This window comes from Melanostigma gelatinosum (assembly GCF_949748355.1).
Source record: "Melanostigma gelatinosum genome assembly, chromosome: 16".
In the NCBI taxonomy this organism is placed as follows: Eukaryota; Metazoa; Chordata; class Actinopteri; order Perciformes; family Zoarcidae; genus Melanostigma; species Melanostigma gelatinosum.
The window spans coordinates 11,411,198-11,431,506 of record NC_136649.1 but is presented as its reverse complement, the minus strand read 5'-3'; the positions used below and the strand labels follow the sequence as shown (position 1 = coordinate 11,431,506).

Sequence of the window (20,309 nt, the reverse complement as noted above, 5' to 3'; positions counted from 1 at the left end):
GAAACACTGTTTGTTTTTGGAAACTATACCAAGTTTTCAATATTAAATGGGAGTATAGTGAAAATGAGTGACTCCTCATTGAGCCGGATGCCCCTCAAAGGGACCAAATTAGACATGCTTATGCCCTTCAGTGGCTCAGTTAATACTGCGATGTCATCCCGCATGCAGGATATGACCTCATAACTGATCCCCGACCTGACCTCCCCGGTAGTCGGAAGCGGAAGAAGCGACAGATGGAAGATGAGAGGGGGAGTGGAGTTTGTTGACTGTGTTGTCTGCCGTTCCAGCAGGACTAGGCAGAGGAAGTCGTGACTCTGTTTGTGGTGCTTAAAGGGCAAAGCTGGAGCCTAGACCAGAGAGTGACGCTACCACAGTGTGGATCACGGACCACATTCACTTTCATGTGCACGTGCACACACACGGGCACAATAACAACCATTTGAGTGCACACGTTCATCTGCTTGATTATCCTGAGCTTTTCTAAATGGCAAACAGTCCAATACTATATGACTTGCAGCTGTGTGTGTGTGTGTGTGTGTGTGTGTGTGTGTGTGTGTGTGTGTGTGTGTGTGTGTGTGTGTGTGTGTGTGTGTGTGTGTGTGTGTGTGTGTGTGTGTGTGTGTGTGAAGGGTAGCAGGACAAAGAGTGTCTTGTATATTGGGGAGGGGTTGGGGGGGTAGTTGGGCCTGTTGGGTCCAGTCCTGGGGGCCAGGGGTGTGTGTGTGTGTGTGGAGGAATGCTGCTGTTTGCTGAGTGAAGAGCATAGAGGCAACAGAGACTGTCCAAACACACGTCTGTGTGTGTGTGTGTGTGTGTGTGTCTGAGAGAGGACGACTGAGACTCACCGAGAGAGTGTGTATTTGGGACGGTGTGTGAGCAGTGATGGAAAGCGGTTTAGAGGGGCTCCGTGGGTTTGTGTGTGTGTTTGTGTGTTCTCCCCATGCTATGACCTTCTACTCAATGAGGACTTTCATAGTCTCCATGGTGGGGGAGCAGACGGGACTGAAAGAGGTCTGTCTCTTCATACCTGTGACCTACTCACTACACACACACGCAAACCTGTCCACACTGCAGACTTTGCTCAGGTTGTGTGTGTGTGTGTGTGTGTTTACCGTTTGTTTGGCTGGTGAGAGGTCAGGTAGGTGGGTGAGGGATGGAACGAAAGAGGGCATGATTTAAAGAGGGTGACGAAAAAGAGGGGAGAAAAAAAGGGGGAGAGAGTGACATAGCGAAATAAGTGAGGGTGAAGTAGGAAAGGATGAAGTGAGTAATATTTGTATCGAAAGGAGGGATGTGAGTAATGGGTGCAGGGTGGGAAAGAGGGAAGATCATGCTGGAGGAATTTCTTAAAAATGGGGACGAAGGCAGAGGGTAAAGGAGGTGAAAAGATGGAAAGAAAAGCATGATCAAGTGAGTAAGAGCAGTAGAGTGACGGTGTAGAGAAGGACAGAGGGAACACTAGCTGAATAAGTGAGACACAAGAAGGGACAAGGTGTTAAAGGAAGGCATATTTGGAAGGAGACTGGGTGAAAGGGAGAGAGAAAATGAGAGAAAAGCAAAAAAGAGTCAGTTTGCCAAAATTTCTCACTTACACAGTGAGTCCTTTTATAGTAATTTTGGTGAAATGACACTTAAAAGAAAATCAGGTTTTAGAATATTCAACTGACATTTGACAGAAACTATTCGTATCATACTTTGTATGGTATTAATGGGCCTCTGTTTGTGTGTGTGTGTGTGTGATTTTATTCTGAGGCCAGTTCTGCCTCCAGCTGTCCCAACGGGCTCCCAATGACTTTACCAGCCGCAGACCTCCTTCATAGAGCAGGAGGAAGCGAGATGGATTGTGGAAAGTCAACATCATTTCCAATCTGTTAATTCTATTAGATTTCCTTACTTTTGCTTCAGAGCTGAGTTTTTTTTTTTTTTTAGAGAGCGTTCAATGTGCCCTCATGTGTTGTACACCAATCCATCATACATGTTGCTCCAGACGTCGTCATTTTCCAAGAGCTTTAAGTCTGTTTGCCTCAAATAAGAGGAATAATCTGGCTTCCATTTCCATTCGGTACAGGTTTATTCACTGGAATAAAGGCCATGTGACACATCTGTGTCACGTTTCACACTGGCCTGCCCCTCAGTGTGTGGCTGTGTTTGTGTCCCTGCATGTGTCCTGTTGAGTGACAATTGACAAATGCAAATGAGGATTGACTTTCACTGCTTGGTTAAATAAGTCTTCTCCTCCCTTGCAGGTCCTGCTGAGGTTCCCATGATGTCCCCAAATGGGTCAATCCCTCCCATCCACGTGCCCCCAGGATACATCTCACAGGTTAGTTTGTGTTTTTCCTCAGTCTGAACCTCCATCTAGACATGATTTACATGATTTGTGTTGTGTCCATCTTGTGTTTGTGCTTTGTTGGAGAGTTTCAGTCAGACACAGAGGGACTCAAAAACAAACTTTCTGACTGCAATTCCTTTTCCAGTGGTTTCCTTTCTGAAATAAAACCTTTGTATTCCATCTAATGTTGTTATCTTTCATTGACTCTTAAAATCCTATTTTATTTAGTAACATATAAGTAGTAGCTACAAAAACCTTAATATAACATCTCTCTGGGGCAAATATATTGCGTATTTATTTCATCAGCTGTCAGTTGACTGGTGCCAGTTTAGCAGCCTTCTGGTTTGTTTCAACACACTGATGCCTGTTTCTGGGACATTCCTGAAATGCAGGAAGGAATTTGTAATCAAAATTCTGTATTTACAGCAAAACTAGAGAAGTGTACTCAGTAGAGAGCAGATCTCCACCAGTTGTTTATGCAACGACTACTGCTGTAATGTTTGATTGAATGAATACAAACCGCAATAGTTATACATGTCAATTTGGCGCACAAAAACTTGTTACACGAAGCAGAAACAAGAGTTTGAACTGAAGCCGCTGTTGATCACTTGCTGCCCCTGACCTGGCCGGGTTAAGAGCAGTGAGAAGACAGCAGCCAATGACGTATTTAAACAGTCGGTGATATCTGTTGAAATATGTTTTCAAAAACTATGAATCACTAAAACCACAAGAGTTCCTGGAAAATACAGTTATGAACAAGCACAAAAAATGTTCGTCAGCTGGTTCCAGCAGGATGCAAGTTTAGCCGTGGACAGACGGACAGATGCACACGCACGCGCACACACACACACACACTGCCGTATACATAATCATTTGCCGGAGATATAAATGGTTGCATAAAAATGTGGTTGTGCAACATGAAGCAAATACAGAGTACAGCAGGACAGACTTTTCACGTTTTGTTTCATTCTTTTATTCTACAACTATCAGAAGTGGATGAAGTTGTCGTCATTGACATGGTGGACATATCGTTTTTCGACACAGAGAGCATTACTCCTATCATGGCTGTTGAAGAGTAGTAACCCAGGCAGCCTCCTCTAGAGGACTGAGCAGGAATGTGATGAATTCTGAGGGGGGGGGGGGGGGGGGGGGGTACTTTCTGACTCTTTTGTGTGTGTGTGTGTGTGTGTGTGTGTGTGTGTGTGTGTGTGTGTGTGTGTGTGTGTGTGTGTGTGTGTGTGTGTGTGTGAGAGAGGATTCTTTCTCTGGTCTTTTCACATTCAAGTTTGACATTATGAATAGGGCAAAAGTAGGGTTTGCCTTATTAGTTGTTTTAGAGGGGTTGAAGGCCATTCTATCAACACGAATCGATAGTCTGCCCCCACAAGTGTAGTGTTGCAAATACATCTTTGGCCTGCATGTGGTGGGATTGTGTTCCTATGCCAATGGAAGTCAGGTCATTGGCTCACCGTGGGCGTGTGTCCATGTTCGCATGTGGGTGTGTGTGTGTGTGTGTGTGTGTGTGTGTTAGTAGGGACTGGGCCAAGTGTGAGCGGGAAACACTGTCACTATTACATAAACAAGACCGATAGGGGAGACAGGCACTGGGGTGGGTAGGTTTCTTTGTGGAGTGAGGGGTGGACGAAGGAATGGATGGGGAAAGAGCACTGCGTGGTGGAAAGTCGTGCATTGTCAGATGGATTTTGCGCGCGTGTGTGTGTGTGTGTCCTTAGTGATTTGTGCTAATGGATGCATTGTGATGTGTGTGCACATGTGCGTCCATATTTGTTTGTCTCCCCCCTAGTTAGTATTATTTGGAATATGTGTGTGTGTGTGTGTCTCCTTGCCAGTAAATGTTGCGTAGGTTTATAGGTCGGTTCCACATGTACTAATGCAGGGACTTTGCCCTTGTTTTTCCTGTAAGCACTCTGTTTTTCTCCTCTGCACCAGAGGAGGGGATGGGGGGCAGATGAGGGGCCTCCTTTTCTTCCTCCTCCTCCTCCTCCTCCATTTCTCCCTCTCTCTTAGTTTTTCTCACTCGGATTAGTTCTGTAACCCTCTTCCTCCCCTCCTGACCCCCTTTAATATTCTCTCTTCTTTCTTTCTGTCTGTTGTATTCTGGCACTGAGTCTGTTGCCTCTTAGTGTGTGTGTGTGTGTGGTTTATTTTTTTGGGGTCGTGTAATTTGGAGTTTGTTGTTGTTGTTGTTGTTGTTAGGGACCAGCGGATGACTTCCCCTCTCTGCAGGGAGTGTGTGTTTGCTCACTGCTTGGAATGCAGGCCTATGAAAGTGTCTGAATAGTGTGTGTGTGTGTGTGTGTGTGTCCCAGCCCATGAATGGGAAAGTGAATACATGTATGGGATCTATGTTAATTTCAGTTAGGTCTTTGAAACGTGTTGTCATTGAAATCTGCAGACCATCTGATCGCAACATTGTGGCACTTGTTTTACCACTTAAAGGGCCAAAGCATCCTTTCAGCACAATCGCTCACTTGTTAACTAAGTTATGCGATTCATTCCTTTTATTAGATTCCATTCGACAGACAGAGCAGCTGCTCTTACACAAGTGATTGACAGCATCATTTTGTAAGAGCAGGTGCTTTAGGGCCTTAGGAATCTTTAATATAGCTTTACATATAGATATAAAGAATATTAGAATGTTGAAGGTCTAGTTTGACAAGTTGGTAAATCTGCTTATTTGCTTTCTCGCCAACAGTTAGACAAGAAGATTGATACCTGCAGGCTGTAGCTTCATATAAACAGAATGGTGTCAATCTTCTCATCTGAGTCGAAGCGTATTTCCCAAAGTGTTGAACTCGTACAAATGTACATAAAAAAAATCGGCATAAATCATATGTAGAAACTAGAGAAGGAGTTTACCCCCTCTAATTGATAATCTGCTATCCTCTTGACTGAGATGCTGATGTCATGTACCAAATGCTAAATTTTAACTTGATAATCGAACACGAAGTGATTCCTGAACCACTCTGAGCGAGCTCCACTCAACATCAGCGCAGTTTACTGATCTCGTATGACGTGTGGGTAAAAAAAGCCCAAAGTGAACTGTGACTTATTGAAACATGTTTTTTTTTCATCCCGCTTGCTCTCACCTCCCTTTTTCTTTGTCTGTGTCTCACGCAGGTGCTAGAGGATAATACGGGGGTCCGCCGGGTGGTGGTGACACCCCAGTCTCCAGAGTGCTACCCTCCCTCCTACTCTCCGGCCCTCTCCCCCACACACCACCTGCCCCCTTACCTAACTCACCCTCACTTCATCCCCAACTCTCACTCTTTCTACCCCCCTGTCAGCCCCGGGGAGCTGCCCCCCCACCAGTACTACCAGCACCACCTTCCCCCAATGTACGGCGATCCAGGTACTGACATGCTGGCTGGACTTCATGCTACGGCCCCGAAAACAATCAGGGCATATATGTGGAATCAAAAATGCAATTAATAATCCGATTTTAAAAATATGCTTTGTACAGATTTATATTCTCTTCTTTAATCTCTTTTTTTTCAGAAATCATCCCAGTTTATGGGATGTCTAACTACATCGGCAGAGAGGAGACGTACAGTAAGCCGCAGCCCAAAAAGATAAAGGAACAGAGGCAACTAGAGCGACAGAACCGACTTAACTCCCCCCCCTCCACTCTCTATAAGGGCAGCCTGGGGCCAGCACACAACGGATACAGGTGACCATACTGCTTCTGGCTCTTTTTCTTTACACGATAATTGATGAACTGTTGTTCGATGAAGACTCACTTATTCAGCAATTGGCTCTGATCTGAGAGTTGAGAATTTAGTCCAATGTCAAAAACGGTTACTGGTTAATGAAATGACTGTTGTAACGTTATTTGTGATGCAGCAACAAATCACACGCCCCATCGCTTGGGTCAGTGGGGTCGGGGGCCGGACTCTGCAGTCCGGGAGGGAAGAAGCCAGAGAGACGACTCCGCAGCAGTCCCCGAAACAGCGAACCAGAGACGCACACACAAGGTAGGACGCACAGAGAGAGAACTGGCACACACTGTCGGTGAACGGCAACAACGGCTCACAGTAGGAAAGCAGACACGGACAGATTCTGAATGTAAAAGAGCAACATTGTCTTGCAATGTGTGTTTCGGTTTTTTGAAATTCTACCTAAAACCACCAGCAAGGAGACAAACTCGAGTCTCTGGTCATGTCTTTAGTTTTTATCTTCAGAATAAGAACAACTTCCATCCTCGCTGACCCCTCTCTCTCTCTCTCTGTCCTCTTCAACCTCGGTGCCCCTCTGCATTGAGGATGAAACCGATAAAACACACCTTTCGTTCCTCTCGTTCTCTCAGTGCTTTTTTTTTTTTTTTCTCACAGAAAGTCACCCAAAAAATGAATGGGTGTATGCAAGGGGGGGGGGGGGGGTAGGGGGTATGAGAGGTTGTCTGGGTAACCACCACATAGCTGAACCCGTCCCTGAGCGCTATCGTTTTACCCTCGCGACAATACCGTCCTTGTTGGTGAGGGCTCAGCCACAGAGGGGTGGTGGGTGGGTGAGAGAGAGAGAGAGGAGACGGGAGAGGGAGGGGGAGGGGGAGTCACATACCTGCTTGAGATGAACGAAACCTTTGAGCTCTCAGATTCAGACACCACAGCTCAGCCTTCTCGCACACACACTTATCGTGGTGCTGTTCCTCTTTAATGACATGTCTTTTGACACGTCAGGTGAATGTCTGAGTTATTGAAAAGTATCTCATTTATGCACACACACACACACACACAGGATTGTCCGCAGAGGGGACGACAGAAAAGTGTAACGAGAGACATAACTTCATCTACTCCCTCATTGTATCTGTCAAACTCTTCTTTAGATTTACCCTCCCCATAAAAGTTAGCGTTCGTCTCTCACGGCACGGTGTCAGATCAGAGGGATATAACATCTGGGTCAGGTGTGGGAATGTATCCGTTTCCCAAAATCCATGATAATGGTGTAAAATTTGAGCCTCACTAAAATGATCCTATGTTCTACATGTCAAGAACGGCTGAACATTTGGGAATATAACCATGTTGTCGTGTAATTCTTGGGCTGACAGAATTGTCGTGTATATAGAATATTGTTTGGACTTTCTTTTCAATAGAAAGTAGTTTCCTTTTCAATCTATTCACTGACACTGAGACCACAAGTTGATTTAATGAAATCAAATGTGTTGTCAATTGTATCAACTAATTAATTGTAAGCAAACATTCTCTGTATTTATTCAGGTTCAGGTTACTTTTATTTGTACCCGTAGGTAGACTTGGTTTGCAAATAGAGAGAGAGGCATCCATCTCGACAGACATTACAAACAGCACACACAACATGACAAACATGATGAAAGTACACAAGGCTAAAAACCAGTCAATCAACAAGTAAAATAAACAAGTACACACACGTTTCTACAGCATCTGTGCACTATGCTATGATTTGTTCACCTGCGTGATGGCTGCTGGAACAAAGCTGTTTTTGTACCGCTTTGTTCTGCACCGCGGGACCATATACCTCCGTTTAGAAGGAAGAAGCTGAAATCCCCTGTGCAAAGGGTGGGAGGAGTCCTTTAAAATGGAGCCTGTCTGGTGTACAAGGACTCTAGGCCAAGCTGTGACTCCCCAATCAGCCTGCTAGACCATTTCACAATTTGATACAGAGAGTTCCTGTTCTTTCAAGAGATGTTTCCAAACCATGACACCAAAGAAAAGGATCAAATGGATTCAATAAAAGCACGATAAAATAAGGTCATCATGGTTTTGTCAATGTGAAAATAGGACAGTTTATTTGTACTTAATACTTTTCCATTCCATTTTTACGTCATTGTAAATTGAGTATCTTTGGATTTTGGACTGTTTGCTTCACAAAACAAGCAAAAACGTGATTGACAAATTAATTGATGATGAAAATAATTATTGTTTGCAGCCCCACTGTTCACCACAAGATCTGTAATATATCACGGGTAATGACGATGCAAATGCTAGATTTTTTTTGCCCTGAGGTGAAGGCAGAATAATTAGTAAAGAAAGGAAAAGGGTATGATGTATGACTCTGTGCCAACAGATGTAAGTGAGAAAATGTGTTGGTTTTTTTGTGTGAATTTGGTCAAATAAGTATCATTGCTCACACGCTCGAATGCATTTAAAACTTCACACTTACACTCATAGAGCAAATGCAAAACACACAAATGCCGAAGAGGCATGTGTGTCTTTGTATGAACAGCTTCTTACAGCGCACACGCAGACAAAAGGCTGGCATAGAACACATAGAAGACGAGTGCCAAAGCAGGAAAAGGAAAGCGAAGACGACAGCTCAGCCTGTGAGTATCACAGTATCATGTAGCAAATACTATAGTACTCCAACAAACACCACACGCATGAAGCAAAGGAGCATGTCATCGGTTGTCTGTTCTGGTCTGCCAGGGTCTCACTACTGGGCTGGAGATCGGGCTGAGTCAGCTAGATGTACACACCAACGCACAGACACAGGTACAGGTCTTCCTGTAAAACAATCAAGAGAGCGAGGGTCCAGAGGATTGGCGGGAGGTAGGGGTGCAGACAGAGAGAGGAGAGGAATGTCTGATTTGAAGGACAGACGCGAGAGGAGGGAGATGGATAGAAGGTTTGTATAGAGAAAAACATATTTAACTGAATTCCTACATCACAGGAAACAGGGAGGTGGAAAGATGGAGAGACAAAGAGTTAAAGAGCAAACATTCCGACAAAGTTGCTGCTTGGCCCGACTCATCCAAGTATGGTCCAACCCGGAATACCACACACACACACACACACACACACACACACACACACACATACACACACACACACACACACACACACACACACACAGCCGCCTACGCTTTGCCCTTGATGCCCTTGCTCTGTGTGTGCATCCAGTATGTGTGTGTGTGTGTGTGTGTGTGTGTGGCTATTGCCCCTGTGCCAGTAAGGCAGCAGGCTGGACTTGGCGAGCAGAGTGTCCATTCCCCAGTAAAGCCAGCTCTACAGGCCCTTTTCCTCAGAACTGAGCTGCTCGCTGAGCAGAAACAGATGTGGGCCCCGTCCCCTCTGTTCCTCCATCTTGGCTCTGCATCATCACCACCGCAGATCCTGTCTCTCACTAGGAGAAACTGGGATTTCAGCAGTAAAAGATGGCCCAGCACCCTCAGCGCCTCCATCTTTGGTTCTACGTCATTGCCAAGTGCTGTGAATTCAGGGGGAAACCAGATGTGCGCAGTGAATTGCTGTGTCCACGGCGTTGACTTCTTTTGAATGGGATATGAGTAAAATGAGAGGAAGGGTCACAGATATTACAGTGGTTGGGGTATGAGAACTGTGGAAACAAATGTCTTTTATGTAGAGGGACATTTTTAAATTAAGTTTAAAATCTTTCCTTTCTTTTTCCTGAAATGCACTTTGAGTCTCTTAGGAATTCCTTAAAGTTCTTTTTCAGTTGCACAATCGTCTTAGCAACAAAAATAAGGGAAAACATTTCAATAAGCCAAACCAAAGAATTTCGAAAGATGTTTGTTCATTGCAAACATAATGAAAATGTGCCAAGACGGATGTTTTGAAAGGAAACCCCTGCTGGAATTTAATATTCCGTCAATTCTTCCATGAGGCGCCATGAGGTAAGTGTACTGACTCGGTGACATTCGTCACGCAGCAATATCCATCTGTTGATCGTTTTGATCTGAGCAAGGCTGTAGTCATTTGTTTATGAACTGAACATTCAATTAGTAACGGAATAATGTGCTGTTTCTAATTTTGTAGTGGAATAATGTGCTTAAACATATTCCATTGAAGTTAGAATTAATAAAACATCAGGTGAACATTAACAAGAAATTGTAAGAGTGCAAATCCATAACTGTATTATGCAGACAACACCAGTTCACCTCTTGTGTCAGTTTAGTGGGTTTTGCTCGTGTAATGTGCTGTTTTCTTTTTGTTTCATTTGTTTTTACCATTAACTAAGTTGCAGTGCCAACGATCTGACGGTTTTAGGACAATGCTGGTGGTGGGGAAAAAAAAAAAGGGTTATAAAAGCACAATGTGTCGTAATGCTTTGGTGATGTCATCGTCTTTAGCTCGAGTGGTCTTTGACCGGGTCGTGACTCAGCCCTTATATTAACGTCAAGCTCCTCTTCCAGCTCCTCCTGCTGTTACTGTAGTAACAGGACTGGAACTGTGTGAAGTGAGTGTGTCACACTCCCACCCTTCGCTTACTGGACTGTTTTGATGTGGATCGCCATGGTGATAATCTCAACCCCCCCTCCCCCCCCCATACAAACTACAACCCCTTCTCACAAACCCAAATACGGCCATGTTTGTAGGGCAAGATGGAGGGGGCAGTGTGGGGTGGAAGACTAGAAGAGGGAATGAAAGAAAGCGATAAGACAAGGAAAAGGGAAAGAAGAGAAACGATGGACAGAAATTGGGGAATGAAAGAGTCCAAAGACGGGGGGGGGGGGGATGTACAGAAAACAGAGCGAGAACAAGGGATGGCTTTAACAGCAGAGGAATGTCTTTCCCGCTGATATCATGTAACAGGACTAGTGGGATTAGAAGGGGAGGTTGTTCTCGCTAATCACAATGAGTACACCAGACGTTACCCCATCCAGCTGAATGAACCTTGTGATACAAGTGGTAAACTCGCCATCCAACTACTGCACCTGACCGTTCTGCGTTAACCAGAACGAGGTTACGTAATATTTAAAGTCCTTTCGACTGCTTCAGCAGGGTAAAAGTTCGACGTAAAGGGATTGTGCGGATTACTTGAAGTGGGGTTGTATGGGGTACTTAACCATAGTCTGTGTATTACCTACAGCAACCGACACCTGACCTATGACCTGGCTGGGCTTTGTATGGTGTCAGGAGCTGCACGACTTTACACAGCTAAAGGTCTTTGAGTTGAAGGCAGGTGCCCGAAGCTGCAATAGATTTGTTGAAGGTTCACTTTCTGCATGTTCGTCAAAGTCGGACTGAAAAACTGCAGTTAAAAAAAAATCTCCGTTCGCCTCCATTTCTCTGCCCCTGTCACTCTCCCTTTGCCGTCTATCTGACTGTGTAATTGTCTTCCACTCTGCCTGCCAGTCTGCAGTCTCTCTCTCAAGAGTCTTTTGGGCAGAGCAGGGTCGAATGGGGTCAGGGTTCTGAGAAAACTCGTCCCCCATAATCCCTCCCTGCCTGGCCAGGTCGCTACGCTGTACGCAGCACGTACACACTTCCATAAACACGTGTGCGTACATGCACATGAATTCATGGTCTTTCTCGGAAAAGTGGGGAGAGTTTTTGCGTCGCTTGGCAGTTGAGACGCTCATCTCTCTCCTCGGTGGGAGCGCTGCAGTGGACAAGGTCTCTCTGTCTATGTTTACATGCACACATGAAGCCCGGCTGTTGAGAGAAATCGCGTTAAGGCAAAGACATCGGAGGATGCCGTTTCACGTGTTTATATTGAGACTTATTTATTTTAGTTTCCGTTTGGCTTTGGATTTCATTATTTTTGACACAAGGGAGCACGAATAGTGATGTTTCTTATGCATTGCTGCTATAGAAATGCCCTCTACAGTCCTTCTCATGCACATGCATAGAAACCGTTGTACGTGGCCAAAAGTCGAATTTCTCCTGCAGAAATCAAAGCTGTGTATACCATGATTCTTAAAATCCTTGGTCTGGAATTTTTATTTCCATGAAGTCCAATAAATACTATCTAAAGACAATAATAATGACGGTTCTTATTTGCATCTCTTCCTTTCTGTTGTGGAGTTTGATATTTGAATATGGATTTCGATATATTTCCTCTGACTTTATGTGTTCTCCTTCACATTCTTAAGCTTCTTCTCAGTTTTTCCAGTGCCGGTCTGTCGTCCGTCTCTCCCTCTCTAATCCCCTTTATAAACGATCAGTGCTCTGGCCATGAGAACCCAACCTTCACCATGACAACCACAATCTCAGGCATGTCCCAACGACTTCGCTGCCGTGTGTGCGTGTGTGTGTATATGTAGCCCAGCTGTTGAACAGATGGAATGCTCACTATGCAGCAGCAGATGATAATAGTGTGGAATCCAAGGTCTCTGCCCCTGTCTACCTCAGTTTTCCTCTTCTCCCTCTTTCTCCACTCCTTCCTCTCTGTCCTCTGCTGTCTGTCCTTCCTCTCATCTCTACATCTCTCTTTCTGACCTTCCCTTCCAGCTGAGTGTCCATTGCTTTGCTCTCCCTGATTAGAGGCTTCTAAAGATGGGTATCATATCTCACTTTGTTCCTTTACAGTGACGCGCACACACACCCTGTGGCTCAGTATGTGTGTTGAGTGGGGGCTGAACGAGCGCCACATTTTTCACATTTCTTTCCCCGGGCCTTAAAGGTCTTTTTCTGTCCCAGCCAGACTGCATCTAAGAACCGCAGGCCGTCATGCAGCGGGAATGCAACCTCTTCACCGTCAGAGTGGCTCAGTTTTGCTCCAGCTCTGTTTTCAAGTGATGCCACTCATTAAGTGTGTAGGTGTATGACATTAAAACCATTGTTGTAAACATGTCCATGTATTTGCGGAGGACTGAGGCGGCAAGGTCCGGAGGAACTAGAGAGCGAAGGAAGGAATGGGACTGATAGAGACAGAATGGAGCTCACGTCAAGAAGTGTTCTTTATTTTCATTAGCATCAGCACCATTTATATATGTATGATTAAAACGGATGGCCATTAGTATGAGTACATAAGTAGTAATTAGTCAATTTACAGTTGGACAATTTTTTTCAGAATAGTGGTTCCCACTTCACAGCTCTATTACAGTAGTAGTGACTACCATGCGTACATTGAGATCAGTGGTGCGCTACTTTTGTGGAATCCTTGCCTCACATCCTCCTAAACCCTCTCCGCCCTCTTTCCTTTCATCCCGCCCTTTCTCCTCCTCTCTGTTGATCCCTGGCTCACTCTTTGTCCCTCAATTTCCTTGCGTTTTTGCACCTAATCTCTTACCCAGACTCCTCTTGCCTGTCTGTCTGTCTGTGTGTGTGTGTGTGCAGTCTGTCCTTCAGTGTCTCTCTTTCTTCCTCTAAATCCCTCGCCTGTCTGTTTTTGTCTCGGCCTGCTGCGCCCCCCTCCTCAATTCCCCGTTCCTCTTCTTTTCCTGCTGTCCGTTGCGCTCCCTCGCTCCGTCTGGCTGTCCTCAGTAACCAAACGCAGGCAGACAGGATGTGAGGTCAGACGAGGAGAGGAAGTGAGGGTGCGTGGGCAGCACATAAACAGAAGAAAAGAGGAGGTGAGGATAGAGGAGTGTGTGTGGAGTTTCTGTTTGAGCCGTCAGCATCAGCTCTTTGTGGTTGTTCTCTATATTAAACACTTAAGCAGCTGGACTCAGCAACCACAGCAAGTCACAACACTCAGCGGTGAGGGAAAGCAGGAGTGTTTGTCAAACTTTATTACTGGTCTCCTGAAATATTACAGAAATCACTTCTGTCACAAAGTTTGTGTGTTCGGCAACTTTCTTTTCATAGAGCTAAAGTATTAGTCCGTCTCATTCAGTGCATTGTGAATTGTTTGTGCCGTAAGAAGCGACGTAATGCAGCCATAAAATCTAGGATTATTCAAGTTAATACTTTAACTTGGACGTGGTCCTACCTTTGCTCCTGATTTAGCCGTCGAGATGCAGCGAGCTACAAAATTACAGAAAAGCAAAAATGCGAAATAAAAACTTTTTTAAAGGGACGTTATACATTTGCTTGATCTAATAGTCTTCATCAGTGAATGGAGTTCTTTTGGGCTGGAGGATAAACCAAATGTGTTGAATGAATGACGTTGAGAATCTCTCATTTCCCTAAATTTACTCTCATCACAGTTCCCAACAAACAAATAAATGGAAAAAAGTGACAAAAGACGCTGACATCTTCACAGACGTTTACCGAACCAGTCACCAAAGACCAGTACGGAATATCTAACCGGTTATACTGTAAATAATCCAGATAATAATATATGTATAAAAATATATACCATGCTAAATTGATGTCTCCGGTTCCGGATAAAGCCTTGAGCCTTGTGCTGTTCGTCAGCCGTGCATATTGTTTGATCATTAACATCTGTTGTTTGCTGAACGTGGCAGCTGAAATTATGCTGTAATAGAATTCTGCCTCTTCTTGCCTTAACGCTGGTACCTGCACCAGACAAGTAGCTGCAGGACTGCAGCATTGAACAGCCAGTACTCTCCTTTTACTCCCAGCTGTGATGAATGGGTGGAATAAGCCGGGTCAGAGCTGTTCGTGCCTGGAGCTGTCTGTCTCATTGTGTCATTATTCCACAAAAGAGAAAAGTTATGTTTTGTCCAAATGGATGAAAGGGGACGAGTGTGCGTATAGATGAAGAAAAAAAGGCGTGCTAATAAGCCAAAGTGTCTATCAGTGATGCAGAGTGTGTACTTTACCTGTTGAACTCTATTCACGCTGCCAGTCTCGGCCCACACACACACACACACACACACACACACACACACACACGCACACACGTACATACACAGTAGCTTAACCCCCCCCTTGTTATCGCTCATTACCAATCTCCTGTAACCTGATACTGGGAGACACACACACACACTCGCTGTCTCTCTTGCGCTTGCTTTTTTATTCTGTCACACACACACACACACACACACACGAGGAGGTCAAGTTAAGGTTGTGCTTCCATGACATCACTGTTGCCATGACTCATAGTGTACCCCCAGGCACAGTGAGGCCCTCTCCCCCACAGAACCTGTCAGAGGGACTTAGACACTCTCTCTCTCACACACACACACACACACACACACACACACACACACACACACACACAATCTCTCATTCATCACTTACTCGCAGTATACAGTGATCTATGAAGCACAAGCTGTTTTATACAAGTATACTGTGTGTGTCTGTGTGCAGTTGTGTGTTAATGCCCATGTGATGCAGTCATGTACCAGTAACACACTCATCCAACAGACTTGGTTTCATACAGGTCTTGTATTGCTGACCCTCAAACACACACACACACATGCGCGCGCACACACACACACACACACACACACACACACACACACACACACACACACACACACGTCCTGTGTGATTTACAGTGGTCAGACTCAGATGGAGAAAGCAGGCCTCTTCTGGTCGGAAAAACGTCAACTGCGGGGATCACACAGGAGGGAAAGACTTCCATTACACACACACACACACACACACACACACACACACACACACACACACACACGTGTACACGCACAGACTCACTCACCCTTCTAACTACCCCGATTGTCCAATAAATCACCTTTAGACTCATCGTATCACTGGACCAGACCTGTACTTGAGTGTGTGTGCATATGTGTGTGTGTTTGCCGTCACAGTGGAATAGTCCACCCAAAATCATGCTTTGGGAAGAAAAACGACAAAACCTCAGATTTGAGAAACGGGAAGAGTAGATGTAGACATTTCTGCTTGATAAATTACTGAAATAAAGAATTGATTGAATCCATTTTCTAATTGTCAAATTATCTATTGTTTCAGCACAACCGTGTTAACATTTGAAATATATTGCATAATAATAACATTTATAACAACATTTGCATAAAAAAAAAGTATGTATAGTTATTACGCTTGTTCTTAGCATGTATACACAAGTTAACATTTACTCCTCTAAAACCTTTTCAGTTGCACAGGAAGAAATATGTGACTTCGTGGCTATATCTGGTCCAGTCTATTGTACTGCATCTGTGAAATTATCCGTAATAATGATTAATGTAATGATTTCTTGTAACTAAAGATAATCAACAGTCTCCGTGTACCGAACAGAACTGTCACTGTGAAATTATGAGTCGTGTTTTTGGTGATCCCCCGTTTTTTTATTTGTTGTGTGACTCATGCTTTTCTGTGGAACGACAGATAATTTATAGTTTTTTTCCAAAGGGCTGTTCATGATGACTTGATGGGATGAAACAGGCGGTTGCCGAAGAAAACACATGTTGCGTCACACACCATTAGGCAACTCACTTATTTAGAATTTAGTTCTGTTTTCACTTGATTTTGGACTATTTCTGTGTTCTTTTCCACAGATGACGAACATTTCCACAGACAGTATCAGGGATGATTAGGTATCTTAGCTGAAGTTTTGACCCCGCAATTTTACCATCTAGATGCAAACCTTGGCTGACGTCGGACAATAATGAGCCATAGTTTCCAATACTTCACAATGACATGGCTTGTGGGAATTGAAAACGGTCTCTATGTCAATCACCAGCCCCGTTTTCAGCAGCACTGCCACCATTGCTAATGTGCATCTGTTTTGAAATTTGCACACTGGAACGTTTTTTTTTTTTTTAAATTGAAATGAAGTTGCGAAATACATGAATTACGCACACGGACTGCGATTATGACCCACATGTGGCACCAATGTTCCCATGATCGGTGCCAGTTTTCTCTTTTCTCTTGAATATCACGCTAAAAGCCTGTTGCTGTTGATTCTTTGATAATTACTCCTTTTGTCTCCGTCTGTGTCTCCTCAGATCATGATTCAGATGGGAAGCGTGTTCAAGACATGCTGTGTGCAATCGACAAACCACAGGTTGGTATTCTCACGCACATACACACAAACACAACACACTTACAACCACTTCCATCAATCACCTCTTGTCCATGCAGTTATAGCTGGCGTGAGGGTTGATGCATTTTCCAGATATTCATCCCGTCTCTGTGATTAACATAAATGTTTACACTGAAAATAATCGCCGTGGTGACGTATGTATGAAGCGTGTCTCTCGTTTTAAAGTAATTTGTGGCTCTAACGGCAGTGACGGGGAGGGTAACCCGTCATTGAAGCTCTGCTTAGCCTGGCCACATGAGGGCAGCATCTGCTCATCCATGCCACGCACTTTCCACTCGTCCTTTTATCAGCTGAAAAACACTTTAACAGCTTCTTTTTTTCTCCTTTTTCTTGCCCAAGGGGAATGTGAATGAATGAGCTGGAGCCGTGCAGACACAGTTTGGTTGAGAGGAATTGCTCGCTCCAGGTTAAAGGAGTTTGGTCAGCAGGCTGTGCAATTGGACCATTTGATATCTGCAAGTTTATAAGGCGGGTTGAAACGGACGGTGGGAATGGAGTGATGAGAGAGAGAGAGAGAGAGAAAGAGGTTCGTTTTGCGTTTGAAGCCCTTTGGGAGATTAGAAGTGTGCAGTTGTGATTCATTTGCTCTCACAACCTCAAATCACCTCTTTACTTCTGCAGCTAGTTTATATAATAGTCGATACTCAGAGGAAGAAGCAGAGGGAGGGGAAGGAAAGAGGACAATTTTGAGATCTTCTTGTGTCATCGATTGCTATTTTGTGTCATAAACTGCGGATGTGATGTTCAGTCACTTTTGACACCCCATTACAGTAGTGCATTTATAAAGGAGACAATAGTTTGGTCTGGATCTATTCTGTATCGACACAGATAGTACGTTGTGCCGTCCTCACTGCAACAGCTAAAGTGCCTCGTGATGGATTCAGCTGCGTTTCATCCAGACGCGGGTGCAGGTGTCACAGAGGCTCGTATGAGAAAGTTCTTCATTTATAAATGTTCCTCTGATTGGGTTGTTTGCTTTCATAGCAGGTCGGTGCGTCTACTTGAGCCAAATTGAAATATGAGAGGCTAAACGAGAAGTACGCAGGGAAAAGGAGATTAATCTGCAGATGCTCTGGTTCAAAATGAGACCAAACATTTACATGAATGGGAGTTTTCGAGCCGCGGCAATGGCCGAAATGTGGCCTGCAACAGACCACCTAAGACTTGTTTTTGGCCTGGCCAATTGCCGGAAATGCCTTTTTGCTTCTTAAGCAGTTTGCGGTCACTTGCAGCCTCTATGGGCCGGTTAAGAGGAGTGAGGAGTCAGCAGCCAATGAAGGTAAAAAACAGTCAATAAAATAGGTTTCTCAAGAATTGTGAATCATCATTTCCAAAACCTCATTTATGTATCCACAGTGTTCTTGTGAGCAGAGTGTTCATAGACAAAGGTGTTCTCAGGCATGTGGACACAGTGATTTGTCCTCATAAAGCCTCATCATTATGATCAAAATGACTTGTCTGTCTCTGCGTCTCTTCCTGTCTGTCATCCTCATAGACGGTCTAGGCACGGTTGTGGTTTGCCCTCAAGGCACATTCATCGCCATAATCAGTGGATGTGCTGTCTGGAATAGCATGGCGACTGTGCTAAATCACACTACATCGGCTCACCCACAGTGTGCCGCAACTCAAATTCCCATAAACACGTAGACGCCTGCAGGCACACAGTTGAACACACAAGCACGCAGGCCTCATTTTTGTGTTCGTGTGGCACAATGGATGTGCATGAGCAGGAAAGAGAAGTGGAGTCCGGGGTACTGTTTTCAATGACACATCACTTTTTACACTTACACAGACAGAGACATACCCAGATACTCATGAGGGTATTACTGCTGCCTCCAATAGAAAAGAGTAGAATAGAAAGAATCTTTTTTTTGAATGAATTGACCTGCGTACAACTACTAACCAAAAGCCACATCATTTCCACATGTTGTGCATGGGCACATATACGTGGTGTAATTGTGTGTGTAACATAGAGTGTGTATTGTTGTGTGTATCTCATAGGTGTCCAATGTGCAGGCGCGGGCCGCACGGCTGTCCTGGGCCCCCCCGGCAGGGCTGGTGAACAGGATTAGTAACGGGATGCCTGTGTCCTGCGCCTACGAGGTCTCTCTCTCAGATAAGGGACGAGATGGAAAGTATCGCCTCATATACAGGTAACAGATTACACCAGGCATCAGCTACAAATACTAGGAACACATCCAAAGTACACTGGTGTGACTTCTGTGCTTTGTTTGCGTGTGTTTCAGCGGCGAAGAATCGGAGTACCATCTGAAAGACTTACGGCCAGCGTCAGACTACCACGTACGGTAAGGACATTGCCACTGGGTGTTTTTGACTCGTTCTTTTTGGATGTGGTGTTTTATACCATTTCCATATCGATGTTTTTGTCACACTCCTATGTTCTGTGTCATAGCTTTGTGGATTTTGATCTAAATGAAGGTGTCTCGTGTGCTCGTTTAAGGGTGTCTGCAATGTACAACTCTGTTCGAGGCTCGTGTTCAGAGGCCGGCTCGTTCGCCACACACTGCAGCGCCCCCGACGTCCCGTTAACCCCGAAACTCTCCCACCGCACCAAGAGCACCCTCACCCTACAGTGGAAGGTACTGGCACAAACAGACACTCCTGTCTCATCTCAAAGACGCACAGTGACACATTTCACCACAGTAAACATCACAAACATCACAGTGACAGATTTGCGATGAAGCTATTAGAAATCAACGCCACGAATCAAGACTCTGGGCTCTTTATGTTTTTTCTTGTGTGTCTGAGTCTACTGAGTTTTATTTACGCAGTGACACACTCGGCAAAAAACAACTTTGATGAACGTAAACGGTGTGTTCCTCTTCACCTGGTTTATCTCTAAGCTTGACTTTATCACCACCTGATAGAGAGACATTCTTGCGTTGTTGCGCAACGCCGTCAGGCCGTATCTCTCTGTCCTCTCTGACCCTTTCTGCACAAGTCATTTTTCATCCACTCACACTGTCACTGATAAAGAGTGACATCAGTCCCCCAGACAGGATATGAGGCCAGTGTCAGATTCTTTTGTCCTCGGCTAATCTCTCCACCTCTTTTTTTGTCTTCTTTGTCCCTTGCTCCGTCCATCTCTCTGTCGTCCACAGCCGCCAGGCGACAACGGTTCCAAAATCACAAACTACCTGCTCGAATGGGATGAGGTGAGTCTGTCTCTCGCTCTTCATGTCCATCATCTGTCATGCCTGCCCCTTATTTTAAAAAAAAAAGTGTATCACAGACATAACAAAATGGATGTTCACCTCCTCGGGGAAGATGTAATAAACGTGAGAATTATGCCTTTCCAATCCATGTCGGCCCGCACTCTCCTTCTCCTCATCCCCTTCTTACT

The 20,309-nt window shown here is 44.7% G+C and overlaps 1 protein-coding gene across 1 annotated transcript in view; it reads left to right on the top strand.

Annotated features, from left to right (window-relative positions):
• fndc3ba (fibronectin type III domain containing 3Ba) overlaps positions 1 to 20,309 on the top strand; it is an 83,167-nt gene that overhangs the window by 34,672 nt on the left and 28,186 nt on the right. The window contains exons 4-12 of the mRNA XM_079286071.1: positions 2,247 to 2,323; positions 5,474 to 5,705; positions 5,852 to 6,023; positions 6,197 to 6,327; positions 16,848 to 16,906; positions 18,947 to 19,098; positions 19,192 to 19,251; positions 19,407 to 19,545; positions 20,068 to 20,121. Coding sequence (XP_079142197.1) covers positions 2,247 to 2,323; positions 5,474 to 5,705; positions 5,852 to 6,023; positions 6,197 to 6,327; positions 16,848 to 16,906; positions 18,947 to 19,098; positions 19,192 to 19,251; positions 19,407 to 19,545; positions 20,068 to 20,121 — 1,076 coding nt within the window. The remainder of the gene's footprint in view (positions 1 to 2,246; positions 2,324 to 5,473; positions 5,706 to 5,851; positions 6,024 to 6,196; positions 6,328 to 16,847; positions 16,907 to 18,946; positions 19,099 to 19,191; positions 19,252 to 19,406; positions 19,546 to 20,067; positions 20,122 to 20,309) is intronic.